Below are 14,423 nucleotides of genomic sequence, written 5' to 3' on the forward strand. Positions count from 1 at the left end.
CTGGCCCACATCCCAAAATTTAATCCCAGCCCAGGTTGAACCCTAGATACTAAAACGTAATTATGAACAGTTGCCAATATGCATATTCCAAACTATACTTGTCAGATTGGACCACATTTACTGACAAATGCATGTCATACTCAGGTGTCATCACAGTTGTTCATATTAGTTTCAAAAGAAACCCTATTCTTCAATTTGTTCACCAGCTGATGGCAACGGACGCATTGACAGGTTTCAAAATCAATCTAATACATAATTATTCATCTGCTTTAAACAGTATCACAATCATTGAAATATCTTTCAGGTACTGATTGTCAAAAAACTCCCTCAATTATGAGGAGATTGGGAGTTATGAGTATAAACTTGCCTGTGTGTGGGGATGGTTAACTATAAAGAAGTAGCCACACGCTCACAAGCACACAATACACCAGGTATGTGTGTGTGTGTGTGTGTGTGTGTGTGTGTGTGTGTGTGTGTGTGTGTGTGTGTGTGTGTGTGTGTGTGGCCCTTTTCATTTGCCCCTCAGACAAACAGCCTAGTGAGGGCGCATCCTGCCACAGATCCCGCACTGCTGTCAATGGCCTATCATTTACCAAACATTCCAGAGATACTCAAGATTCTGACTTTTTCAGACAAATCCTTGCAGGTTTCTTGTGCCTGTAACATCAGGAAGGTCAGGAAGGCTTCTACAAATTAGTGCATTAAAGGGCAAGGCTTGACACCGCTCTGTCTTTTGAGGTAAAGTATGCATGCGTCTCAGTTTTAAAGTAAACTATGGGAAAAAAAGGGATGGAAAAAAAAAGGTTAGAAGGGTTAACAAGACCTTTGGAGAAAACGAGAAAGTAATTTGCCAGAAATGTCAGCCATAATCCGTAAATTATTTGTTCTAGCTAGGTCTTTATCAAGCACTGGGGTCCATGTCAATAATGAGCATCAACTTGCACGAAATGCTGGTTTATAGCATGCTGTTATTAACAAAGAAAGACAATATCTATAACTTTTTGTAAGCCCATTACTAACCCCAAAGAGAAGAAGTAAAGTGTGTATATAATGTCTTAAAAGACAAAATCAAGCAAGAACAGTGCCTGATCCTCTGTGTACCAAATAAACAATAACTAACTGATTACACCAACTAACTACCTAACCAATCAAATAACCATTTACATGGTATAAACTTAAAATCAAGCTGCAAAGCTTACATTGCTCGTCTTTAATTAAATCTATTATCTCAAACAACACCTGCCAGGAGAAGGAGGTAAAAGAAAAATCTGTTTAAGCCATATTTGATATCGTATGTGTTCGAAGAAGACTCCCATACAAAGAAAAAATGTGATAATGGGGAAAAATTTTCACCTACAACTAAAATTCAACATCTTGAAAGATTATTTTAAATGCTTCAAGATCACCATCACTGTTCATCCATGAGTGAAACTGGTAATTCGGCAGGCAGCGGATAAACAGGAAGGAGAATTCTTTTTCCACTCAGGAAGATGTAGGTTGCCAGGCTAACTGATATCGTGTTTGGTCATTCCTGGACTAATCCACTGGTTGCTGCCAGCAGACAAAATATAGCCTGTAAAACAACGCTCACGAATCAAAACAGAGAACTGACTTCAAATACTTCCTGCCACATCAGGCATCTCATTTCCAACTGCCTTTGATTTCCTCTTCATTAATATTTTGCCTCAGGTCTTTCAAAAGCCGCTATGGTTTAGAGATGGTGTTTATAAAAGAAACAATGAAGAGTAGAGCGACTGACATATTCTCAAGGTCAAAGCTGACGCGATCGGCCTTGCACTGAAAACAGTTATTAGCGTCAAGTCGTCTCCGACCTCTGGTCATTTTGACAGCGAACCCGGCACCCTACGAGAGTAAACCTCTCCCCTTCGCTTCCCCTCTCTTCCTGTCCCGTAAAGGAAACACAATCAAGAGCAAACATCCGCGGCTGCAGCTCAATCCTATGATTAGCGTGCATGGAATAACGATGGATTACACCTAATGACAATGTACAGGAATTTCCTTCAGTGATGTGGGAGGGGGATTCCTTCATCTGTGGTTCGACTCATGCAAGAAACCACATTGAACACGATGCTTGAAAGTTAGAACGGGAAGTTCCGAATCTCAAATGACAAAATTATTGTAGTATTATATAATACTTCGCATTATGTGACATAAATGGCTGTTAAAGTCATATAATAATATTTCAAATAATGACCTTGTTCAGATGTCCGACGGATATGGCGGATGTATAACATAATTATAGGCCGATACTCACCCAGCAGGAGGAGGATGAAATGCGCAGCCATGTTGGACATCAAGATGTCCGGATGTGTACAGAGCAGGCCGCCTCTTCGGGCTGCAAAAAACAAACAAGATGACGTGTTACAGAACATTAACACAGAGAAAATATTTTGAAATTATAGGATATACACATAAGCAAAGCCAAGAAAATAATGGCAATAAAGTCCTGAAGGGATGACAAAGGACTTAACATATTCACAGTTAAGAGAACAGATGTGGACAGAAGGGATGAGGGACAAAAAAAAACAGAATATTTGACATTATTTTTAAATGTCTTAAAAAAATCTGTAAAATTGTCTCTCTTGTGTGTCAAGAGGCCTGAAAACCTTGTCATTTCTTCAAAAATTGTTGATTACTGATGTAACTTTCAAGTCAGCAAAGGAGGCCAGCGACATCAGAGCAGCCACAGTAAACGTGTACATTGATGAGCATTTATGTCAAACATAAGCCACAATCAAACCTTAAAACAATGTTTCCGAAAATAAAAATGAATATATAAAAAAGATTGAGGTTGCTTTAAAAGACCCCTTGCTGTGACATTTCCTTTCTGAGGTTAAATTGCGGCAAGGAACATTATTGTTCATAAAAAGGTCAAGCAGAAGAAAAAAAAAAAGGAATCTCACATGAAATAAAACTAAATTCATATGGATTATCACCTGTTGCAAACCACCTGCAAATCCATCTCCACACTCAGCCAAGCAAAAAGAGATCCACGTGGCCCCATGCTCACTGTCAGAGGCAGAGGCAGGACCAAACAACTTTCCCCACAGGGGATTCACATGCATGTCAAGTTGGTGGCTCATCTATAACAATAAAATGTCCATTTGCTTGTTACTTGCATACAAATGCATCTCTGGGTGGTTGTGTATTCCCCAACACTGCATACCAACCCCTTTGTTGCTCAGAATATTGCCCCTTTTTGTCAAATAATATATGCAGGCAGGCAACTGAGTGACAAGATCGGTGTGTATCTTGAGTTTTTCATTAATACACAAGGGAATTTTGTTAATCAATGACTGCTGAGGATCAGCTCGGCAAACTTCCCAAGTTTTTAACAAAGGAAGGCGGAAGGTGTGTGTCAGAAGTGTGTTAGTGCGGGGGAGAAAAAAATTCTTGTAAAAAAATGAAAAAAAATTAGGAAAAGTAGAGAAACAATAGAGATCAGCTGACTCAGGTGATAATACAAATGTCAAGGGAAATAAGAGCGAATCATTGGCTTTGTAGGAGACACGTGCACAAATGTAGAGTCCATTAAAAAAAACTTACATTCATTATAGTTGTTTCATTAGATGTATTGTGTGTTTGTGTGTAGCTATATATATCTACACACACACACACGCGCGCGTGCGCACACACACACACAAATATATGGCATTATCTAAAAATAAGCTAAAAAGAGAGATTAAGCAATAAGCAAAATAAGACATAATTAGAATAACAAATCTAGAAGCTAACTGTGGAACAAACATAAGGAATTGATTTATTACAGTGAGTTTTTAAATTGAAAAATAATCATAATGCGATGTATACTCATAGACCCGCTTTGTTATGCACTTAAAATACATTTTAGAATCAGCAATCACAGTAAAAGGTCATATTTCACGCTCAAACCTTCACCAAACAAACTGTGAGGCACAAGGACGTCCACAGATGGAGAGGAAATAATCCATTCAGCGATTAATGATATCGCTGGAATGCTGGAAATTGCGCTCTGATGGTCTCCATACTCACACAGCCACAGGTCACTCTTCTCTGCACTGCGTGGTCTGAATCACTTAGTCACTGCCCGCCGATACCTTTTGACAGTGTGTGAGCATGTGTGTGTGTGTGTGTGTGTGTGTGTGCGTGTCTAGATTCCCGTATCCCAAGTGGACACAAGTCAAGGCCCTGGACCCCAATGTGTATATTTACGCGTGCATGAACATGCGCTGTGTATGTATGCCAGAATGTGTAAAACAAACTTGAATGTGCAACTGACAGCTGTAGTGTAAAAACAGAGGGAACGCCACTGGCCAATCGGAATTCAGACTGTTTGCAGCGCTCCCCTGCCCCCCGTCCCTTCCTTCATTTCTCCCCTCCTTGCTACCCCCTCCATTTAGCCCTCCTTTGCTCCCTCTGGTTGTCACTGGGGCACTGGGGTGAATGGACAGCTATTCTTATTCTAATTCCTCTGTCACTCTCTGGGCCACTGATTGAAAGAGGGAAATGGTCTCCAAGCTTTTGGAATGCACCACCCCTTTCATGTGGACACCGAGGGAGAGCCAAGGGCGAGAGAGGAATATAGGAGCTCAGAGAAAGAATAGGAGCGAGAGAGGAGACAAAGATATGTTGGCTTTCCGGGGTAAACTTGTCTTCGCAGATTCAGGCCCCCCTCCTCTACTTTATAGACTGCTTTTCACGGCAAGAGGAGTCAGGTGATCCACTCCACGTCATCCCTCACAAGCCTCGGCTTCACTTCCTGTTTGAAATATAGAGCATTTCATTCAATGATGAATTTGCTGTGGAAAAGAGAGCTCCAGAATTAGATGATCTTCTTGGTTTGCAGCTTGGTTTGCGGTTTGTAAGTCTCTTTGGATAAAAGCATCTGCCAAATGCAATGTAATGTAATGTAATGATTTATGGTGTTTTACAAAAGTTGTATCTTTTTTTTCATGCACGTGTTTAATTGCTGTGCTAAAAAGCTGCTTAGAACCACTTGTCACATCACCAGACAACACTTGAGGAAGGTGTGGGTTTGTCTTTTGAAAAAAGTAGGTCACGCACTTTACAGGGCGACAGAAACCTCTTTCGCGAATAAAATCAGACCCAAAGTTGGGGCAGGGGCAAATTTTAGTTTTTTGATTCTTGACTGAATCCATGTAAAAAGACCCAACCTTATGGGAAAGGGCCAACTATCACACTGATATTAAATCATGGATTTTTAGTTTCACATTATTAACGGATCCACTTAAACAGCAGTGGATGGGTATTCTCATTCATTCGACTTTTTTTTATGATATTTTTCAAAATTAAATTAGAATTAGTCAAAGAATTACACTGAAGCCTCGGTCAGAGTGTGGTATAACATTACAGAAATAAGCAGCTAATTGAATGAGGCCACAAGATCAAAACTGCAGGCTGAAAATTTATCCCAGCAGAAGAGGTTGAAGTGACTCCTGTGCTGTGACTGGATTGGAAAAAGACAGAGGGATGGATGGCATTCAAATTCGTCTGTGCGTGCATGTGTGATTCTAGCTGGCCAACAAAAAGGAAAACAAGTGCTGGAGAGAACAAAACCACTTTCACATTACAGCTCGGTTGATTTGAACTTTGACCGCCGATAAAGAGGCAGGGTGGGGACTCAACAAGCCACATGGCAACATGGAGCCAACATGGCACCTTGGTGAGTAGAGGAACTTGAACAGGAATGGTGCCAAAATGTAATATTGTAAAAAACCAAGCCATGCTGTAAACATACACACGCATACAAACACCATTTCGACGCCAGACTGGCAGAAAGTTCAAGCCCCCTCTATCACATAAGTGTATTTGTCACACAAAGCAAAGGAATCTCAGGACTCCAGCCCAAACAATCTCAGGCTCCCATATCCTTGAACACAATAACATGATAAGCTGATGTATGTTTGTGTGTGTATGTCTGTCTGGCCAGACAGATTTGTCTACAAATCAAATGAAGGGCCTGAGTCTGAGGACACTGCTAAGAAGGAGCGGCTGAATACAGTGTTGTTAAGGTATTGTAAAATAAGGCAGGTCTGGAAATGAGATCAGATCATTCTGATGAGCTAAGGGATGAAGTCTGTTTGCTTTAAATACACAGGTGACTCATTGCCACATCGCCTTCAGCAAAGAACCAGACCTACACTAAATGTACACGTCTGGCTGATTTCATGCAGACATAAGTGCAACAAATATGCAGCGAGGGGGGGGGACTGGGAGCAGCACTCAGGTGGAGGATGAAAAAGAGCCTGGTTCAAAAACTGACATTATCGTATGACACAGGCAAACACACACACACACACACACACACACACACACACACCTGAACAACGTGTCTGGCCATATCTACAGTGAGACAAAGAATGCAGTGTTGACGTTTCAGTGATATCACAGTCAAGGAAAAGACAAACTCTGCAGGACAAATCGACAAAATTTGCACAGCGCTGAAATGTTGAGACAGATAAGGAGACAAGGTTGGGGTTGGTCAGCCTTCCTGAGGAGGCCATGGTACAAAATTATCCTTTTTATTTATTTTCTATGGCGAGTAAAATTAAAAAATGAACAAAACAAAATAAATCTGGACAGACCAAGTAAAAAAAAAAAAAAACTTATAGTTTTGCAAACTCATCTTCCGGGGTTTCCCACAAAAAAAAAAAAAGTTTTCCGACAAATATTAACAGGTAACAGTCATTAAAGTGATTGACTCCTTTTCAAGACAAGGTAATGAATGATTCCCACTGGCTTTTTATTAACTCTCTGAATCAGCAGGTTGAAATGATCCGGTCATCATTTCCTGCCGGGATCGTCTGATCTACAGAGGAGTTTGGCCAGAAAATCTGCACTCATCTACACTTTACAGACAGTTTACCAAAAGTTGGCTCTTTGCTACACTCTCAATTTGACATTCGGTTTAATAGAATTTTATTTTATTTATTTAGTAATTTTTTAGGGGGGGGGGGCTGAAAAGGGCAATACCGTCTCCAGCTCCAGTGCACAAGGCTGTGAACGCCATGACATGCCACTACATGTATTGTGTTATGTTCCTATTTTGAACTTTGTGTACTCTTATCAACATACTCCTATATTTCCTTCGCAAAACTAACGAGAATGTATTAGAATAAGTCAATATGAACCTTTCCCCCTCCGACACTAGTGCACAGATAGATTTAAGAAACCCTTATGGTATATTTAGCTGGTAAAACGGAACATGAAGAGAGCAGACCACCCAAACACAACATTTCCACAGAATTTAGCTTAACTTTACGCTCCTCATCAGCAGATCATAGCCTGTGGAAATAAAAGGAAATCCCATAATACTTCTCTATGTCTGACTGTTTCACACAGGTATCTATCAAACATTGGGAAGAAATAAAAAATATATGTGAAATGCTTTTACCATTTCTGACAAAGACCTCAAGGAAAGCCCATGGCATTCACAAACATGTACGCACACACACACACACACACACACACACACACACACACACACACACGATAATGTTTACACCACATTAGAGGGGATTATTTTGGCTTCCACTGATTTCCTGAAGACTTAAACTAACCTTGGGTTCTGTAAACCTGCTTTTCTCTTCACTGACTGTCTGTCACAGTGCAGACATTTAAGTGAATTTATTTCCCCTTTGCGAGACAGAAAGGGTTTAGTCAGCACACGTACCCGCTCAAACACAAACATGGATGCTGATTCTTCCTTGTTCAACAACAAAACTCCTGATACTACTTTGAAAGCAGCAATGTTCTTCAGAATATTGATTATGTCCAGAAATTACTGTGAACTGAATGTAGTCGTCAGGTGAATTTACAACAAATGTGATGACATTCACCGCAAAAAAAACAAAGTAACAGGCTCAAAGGGTCAGTCGGTGACTATGTCGGCCGTAAACTCATCAAGATGCTGTCATTTTCACACCCACTGTTCCAGTGACCTAATGCTACAAAATCGCTGCTGTGTCTCAAGTACTCGATCATTTACCTAATATATAGTTACTTAAAAAACCTGATTACAAGTAAATGGCCTGGTATGAAAGTGACAAAGCACTTTCCAACAATTTATGAGCAGAAAAGATAATTTGGTATAATGCCTTTATCTAAAAGTAAAGTAAAAGTGCATAAATGAGTGTGGTGGAATAGAAATACAAATACATAGTTTTTTTGTGGATTGTGGTAAAGTGAAGGTATAAAACAATACCCAAGAAAAAGTTACACAAATATAGACATTAGCCACTGATACTGTTAATCGGTAGCTTCGGGTGCTTAAGGTCTTCAGACAACGCTGTGTGTCTGTGCAAGTTTATTTTCAGAGTATGTAGTCCGCCTGCTCTTCACAAAGAAATGAGACCGACAACTGGGCACTGCAAGCGAATCCACTAATGGATGATTCTGGTTCTGAAATGGCTATTATGGTTCTGATATGCCTATTTGGTTGAGTAGTCACTTCTGATTTCCGTCTGGTGCTTCGGATCTTTGGTAACTGAATTGCACTTCTTATAAGTCGCTTTGGATAAAAGTGTCTACCAAATGACTGTAATGTAATGTAATGTAATGTAATGGATGAAGAGTGCAGGTTGCAGGAGCAGCGCTGGGTTGGTGTAAAATTTTTACAGAGGTCTGGACCACGGCATCAGGGCCTAAAAGGATTTTTCACATGGACTCACACTCACCTGCAAAACTGGAGTGTAATGTTGGAGCAAGAATTGTGCTGGGAGGATAATATGCAGATGACTAAGAGTAAGCCAGGTGTTATTCTAACACATGAAACCGTTAGGTGAAGCTTGCTGAGATATAATAGTGCGGATATCATATATTTAACTTTTTGTCACTCCCTATGAATAATCAGGGAAAAGACAAATAAAAAGTAAGCATCAAGTTTGCGACACTAATAAACAGCCAAAACTGGCACCGGCTGCAAAACCTAAGCAACCAAGACCTATTACATCACCATCAGCTAGAAATCTTTCACACATGACTGGATCTACACTGGATCCAGTCCTGCTCCACTTCCAATAGCCAGCGTGCTGACACGCATCCATACACTCCTTTGAGAGGGAGGGCTTACCCGTGTCACATCAACTATCATTACACGCCAGTTGAGAGGAAGCAAAATGTTAAAAAAAAAAAAAGAGGGATGTTTAACTACAGATATTCATCCGGAGACATTTTCAGGACAAGAAAAGAAATGGCAGTCGAAGATGAGGGCAGAAGAGACACACATAAAAAGCGGTCATGGGTGCCTCTTGTCTGACAAAGGTTTGATTTACGACAGGGAGCCAGGTTACGAGAGGCTTAGACAATGGCGGCGGCAGCTCAGACAGAACCGCAGTTATCAGAGGAAGCTTCAGACAGGTGTTGAGGGACAACAAGAGGTCTACAGAAAGGCCTCTTGATGAAGATAATGGAAAGACACAGCTACCCACCCACCCACACACACACACACACACACACACAAACACACACACACACGCCACACTTCTTTTCCAAGCCAAATGGAAAGAATAAAGAGTCAGATATTACATGGGAATTCTTGATAGCATCTGACTGTTGCCAATACAGCCAAAGTCACAACAAGTTACCTCAAAAAAACATATGTCTGATAAATTATCGTGTTACATCAGAGGGACATGAGACACTGGGATTTGGCTGAAAAATCAGGTGGCATCACATCTAATGCAGCCCTTAATAATGAGAAAATATTGGCTTTGACATTTCAAGTAGGCTTTAGTATTTGAACTTTTGGAAGAAAAAAAAAGTTTGATGTTCAATGTCCATAAACTCACATCACATGGTCAGTGCTGTTGCATTTGAAAGGTACAATAATCACGATCTGCAAAGCAACAAATCAGCAGAAGGCCACTATCCTAAATCTTTCTCTCTTAGCCGTGAAAGCAGCCACGAACACGTCTCTCCCTCTCCCATGCCGCCCTAAGATTTGGAGTCTTTGGCGACTCGTGGATCCTCTTAACCCTGCAGGTTAGAGTTGATCTCAGCAGCAGGGCGCGGGGCCAGGCCCTTGAGCTGATTAAAGCTAGACTAAGCCTGGACCATGGGAAATATGTCAAATAGTGAAATTGCCGGGTGTGGGGGGAAAAAAAAAAAAAAGGTCCGTTTTGTCATGTATGCTGAGTTCTAGGTGACATCAATCCATTTACCCAAGCTTGATGATATTCAAACATTTTATCTGATAAATTAGAAGACTTTGCAGTTTAAGGTCACACTGAGATATTTCTCACGCCCTTGGCTGGACATTGGCAAGTGTTTTATAAACACGCTACAATGTCACCGATGCCTTGCACTCTGTACCCAGCACTGGCGTATCACTCTAGGGAGTGAAATCAAACCCCCTCCCGTTAATCTGCGCTGTTCCTTAATCTTGTAGGAATGTGTGCGGCAGTGTCAGAAATCCGCCTCCCAGCTAAAAGTGACCCGGGTACACCCTCACACCGCATTCCCTGACATCTGAACTCCTAACCTCAGGTCCTTCTTCACCCAACGCCATTCCTTACTACCACTTTTGTTTCGTTTTGTCCCGATAAAAACATGTCTTTAAATAGGATTCCATTGCTCTGCCTCAGCTGCAGGGAAACTTGATGTAGCTTAGTATCTGGCTGAGACCTGATACACACTGACCTTTATTTCTAAATGACATCCTTTACATTTATATAGATTTCTGTTGGAAACAGGAGGAACATCCCAAGCAGACAGGAACAGATTAGAGACCACAGCGCCACAAATAGTCATAATCTTCCAAATGAGCATAAAACAAACTGACACTTGATAAAATAATCCCAACATGATTCATCCTGAAGGGAACTTCTGCATTGCAAGGAATCACAAGCCGGTGTGTTTTTCGTCTCTGCGTGCGGTCATGCATGCGCGTCCTGTGCCAAAGCGCAGCATGATGTAGGTCCACCTCTTAAATTGTCAGGTGAATGTATAACTACTTGCTGGGTCAGATGAAACCTGGACTTTTTCCTTTTTTGAGCACAATAAATATCCGCCAGGTAAGTGTGTGTGACCGTGTGCAGCCTGGAGCGACTTCAATACACAAGAAAGTTCAGCAAACATCCATGATTTTGCTTCAAAAAGCGCTTTGCAGAAAGTAGTGCCGGCGAAGACGGAAGGATATCTAAGGACTTTATCACTCACCTGCTCGGTGGATTTCTTCTTCCCTCTCCTTTACACACACTCATGCATGCATACACACTCGCTCCGCCCGCGCCAACCCGCTGCCGCTGCACCAACCCGTGTGTGTGAGCCGAGCTCGGCGCGCACGGTCAGGAGGTGCGTATCGGGGAAAGAGGTGGGAAGGAGCGCCAGGTGTCACCGGCCTCGGTAGCCAAAGGTAGACCCCACGCCTCCTCCTCCACCTTCACTTCCGTGGACCCCACCCACTTTTAGCAGGCCAAACTCGTATTATTTCCTGTGAGGAAACAGAATAGAAGGCTGCATCAGGGGATTGAATGCAATTGAGAGACAAAAATGTTTTTAACCTAGAAAAATTGTTATTAGAATTAGTAGTAGCCAGCTGATGCCTTCATTACTATTATCATCATTATTATTATAATTATTAGTATTAGTAGTAGTAGTTGTAGCACTATTATTATTATTACTACTATTATTGTTGTTGTTGTTGTTGTTGTTGTTGTCGTTTCTGGTTTCGCCAAGGTGGGGCACAATTTCACACTTGTGAGTATCAACTTTTGCGCGTTTGTGTTTGCTTTTCTGGCTGAAATTTTATGCAAAGTGTGGGTGAGCTGTTAACCCTTGTGTTGTCTTGCGGGTCAAAAGTGACCCACTACCATGTTTAGCTGTAGAAAAAACACCGTAACCTTTTTTTTTTCAACTTGAAATTCGAAGACTTTTCCGAAAGAGACCCTAATATTAGAAAAAGTGATATTTCTTTTTTGTTTATGTTTCCATGTGGGCTGTACACCACTAGGGTACAAAGATTGTCTTTTGGGTCATTTTTGACCCGTAGGACAAGGGGGGTAAACACAATGTTAAGATCGCACGAGGGTTAAAGATGCGTAGAAAGGGAGTTTTTAAAATGTCATATTTGCCATCATCCTGCCATTCCTTAAAGAATTTCACTCTGGATCCCGGGAGACAAAATAGGGCTCTGTCATGTTGCTGGAATATATACTTTGAATCCAGCTGTAACCTTATCTCTCTGATGGTGGGCCAAGCTTCTATGCATATCTCCTTCAGCAGGGCCCCAGGGTTTGTAGAGGATCGGAGATCTCAGTATGTGTCTCCACAGATCTACAATTTCTAGATTTTGAGAGTTTTGGGGGATTTGGGGGAACTTTCAATTCAAACAATTTGATCCAAACACTTCCTTCCTTCATGAATGTTCGAATTGGATGTGAGAAAAGCGATACTTCCCTTTCAGAGCCTCAAAAATGACCCTGCCTTGATGAATCAGTGTACAGGACTTGCACCATGGGAATTCTCACCGGGTGATAAAGAAAGCCAATCGCTGAGCCATTATGTGATGTCAGTGGGTCAACTGATAGCACCGAATACGCCTTGCAGGTGTGTGTTTGTGCTTGTGGTCCTGTGTACTTGTGTGTGTATGTACAGTTATATGTACATGTCAGTATATGGTTGTTTGAATATGTATAGGTAGTGTTGTCTGACTTCTTTGCATGCATGTGATTGTATGTGTGTGTGTGTGTGTGTGTGTGTGTGTGTGTGTGTGTGTGTGTGTGTGTGTGTGTGTGTGTGTGTGTGTGTGAGACAGACATTGGCCAAAATCAGAACTTGCAGTAATGTAAGCATCTCCACACAGACAGTCATGAGTCAACTCTCGCTCTCAAGTGTAAAGGGCAGGAATGACCGGAATCTATAATTAACAAATATTTTTTTGCAAAACGGAATACTCCTGCACCGCAAACATGATGCAGCAAGTTGTAAGACTGTAACCATATCCTTTTTTTGCATGCATGGAGGAGTGTCATTAAAACAGTATGAGGTGAGGGCGGGGGTGCAAGAGATCTAGAAAGGGGCATTTTAGTGACATAAGAGAAAAGTGCTCCACTTTTGGGAACAGAAGCTGTCATTTCCTTAAATTTACATTGTCTGGAAAAGAGCAACATCTTTCTGACAATGTGGAAAAAGCTTTCTTTCATTCTGCAGATGGTCTTGTCTTTTTTAGAACAAACAACATTACACTCGTGTGACTTATTATTAGCATTTCTTGCCGGAACTGTGTTCATTCTGAAAAATTATAGATCAATATTTTATTCTATGTATGGTTTATTGGTTTGTTATGTAAGGGGTTCCAGCTGACAGATGACTAAATTACAAGATAAGATATTCCGTAGAGTTTAGGGGAGTTAGCAAATATCCAAGATCTGTCATTTGTCAAAATATTCACAAGTACAACAAATGAATTGGTTCAAATATATTTCACTTTAAAATAGTTTTGCTGCTATCAGAGGTGAGGAGTGACCTGGATGTTTATGACGTCAGATGTCCGTGATATATGACACACCCCACATCCATCAGCACCATCAAATTAACATAAATCCAAGCAAACGTGACCCCGTCCCGTTCCACACACACACACACACACACACACACACACACACACACACACACACACACACGCACACATTGTATACTTAGTAAAAGCCCTTTTATGCCTCAGTGTACTATCTACTGGGAAGAATAGAAAGAAATAGAGTTCAAATGTGAATGAAGCACAAGTATACATAATGAATGAGAACATCAAAATTGTTTTAAAGAATACAAAATTCATTATCAATCAAAAGTATCTAGCCAAAATAATTCCATAGGTTTTGATGACTGCTGTTAGTTAGCATACTGCTTTTACTTGGCATACAGTGTGTGTGTATGTATATATATGCATATATATGCGTGTATAACATGCATGCATAAATACATACACATAGAAATACGTGCACATAAAAAAAATTGGTACCGTATGTACTTATGAATCCATCTATACATATATATTTATACCGTACATATGTATGTATACAAACATATTTACACACAATAGATACACGTGTATGACGTGTGTGTATCTATATAGAGAGACCTTTCATTTATTGTATATCAGTAAATGAAAATTCTGTTTATGATAACGTATGAATTCTGTTTACCTATGTAAACATCATAGTTGAGGGCCTGGTATTTGGCCGTGATGAGCTGTGGTATGTAAAACTCTTGATATTGGAGACTTAGCTTTTTAAATCCATGATGGCTGTTTCACGTCGTTTCACTCTGATCGATAATTATTCTTTGTGTCACCAGGGATCACAGGGTATGATATCACTCCAAAGCTACCATCCAGATGACTTGGGAGACCATCATCATCCTCCTGAATGGAGGACCAATCCATGCTGATATATTTTACATCTTTG

At 40.8% G+C, this 14,423-nt stretch overlaps 1 protein-coding gene across 3 annotated transcripts in view; it reads right to left on the bottom strand.

Annotated features, from left to right (window-relative positions):
- Nucleotides 1-11,317, bottom strand: part of lamb2l (laminin, beta 2-like) — a 50,490-nt gene extending 39,173 nt beyond the window's left edge. For 2 of the 3 annotated variants that reach the window (XM_086159243.1, XM_086159241.1), the window contains exons 1-2: nucleotides 11,179-11,317; nucleotides 2,276-2,356 (exon numbers count right to left, since the gene is read on the bottom strand). In XM_086159243.1, coding sequence (XP_086015369.1) covers nucleotides 2,276-2,315 — 40 coding nt within the window. In that variant the 5' untranslated portion in view covers nucleotides 2,316-2,356; nucleotides 11,179-11,317. Of the gene's footprint in view, nucleotides 1-2,275; nucleotides 2,357-4,032; nucleotides 4,055-11,178 lie in introns of those variants that run through there. The other variant, XM_086159242.1, reaches the window with a different exon arrangement.
- Between the last annotated feature and the right edge of the window lie 3,106 nt (nucleotides 11,318-14,423).

This window comes from Fistularia commersonii, chromosome 14, assembly GCF_037954325.1.
Source record: "Fistularia commersonii isolate RoL2024-O1a breed Wild chromosome 14, RoL_Fcom_v1.0, whole genome shotgun sequence".
NCBI classification, from domain to species: domain Eukaryota; kingdom Metazoa; phylum Chordata; class Actinopteri; order Syngnathiformes; family Fistulariidae; genus Fistularia; species Fistularia commersonii.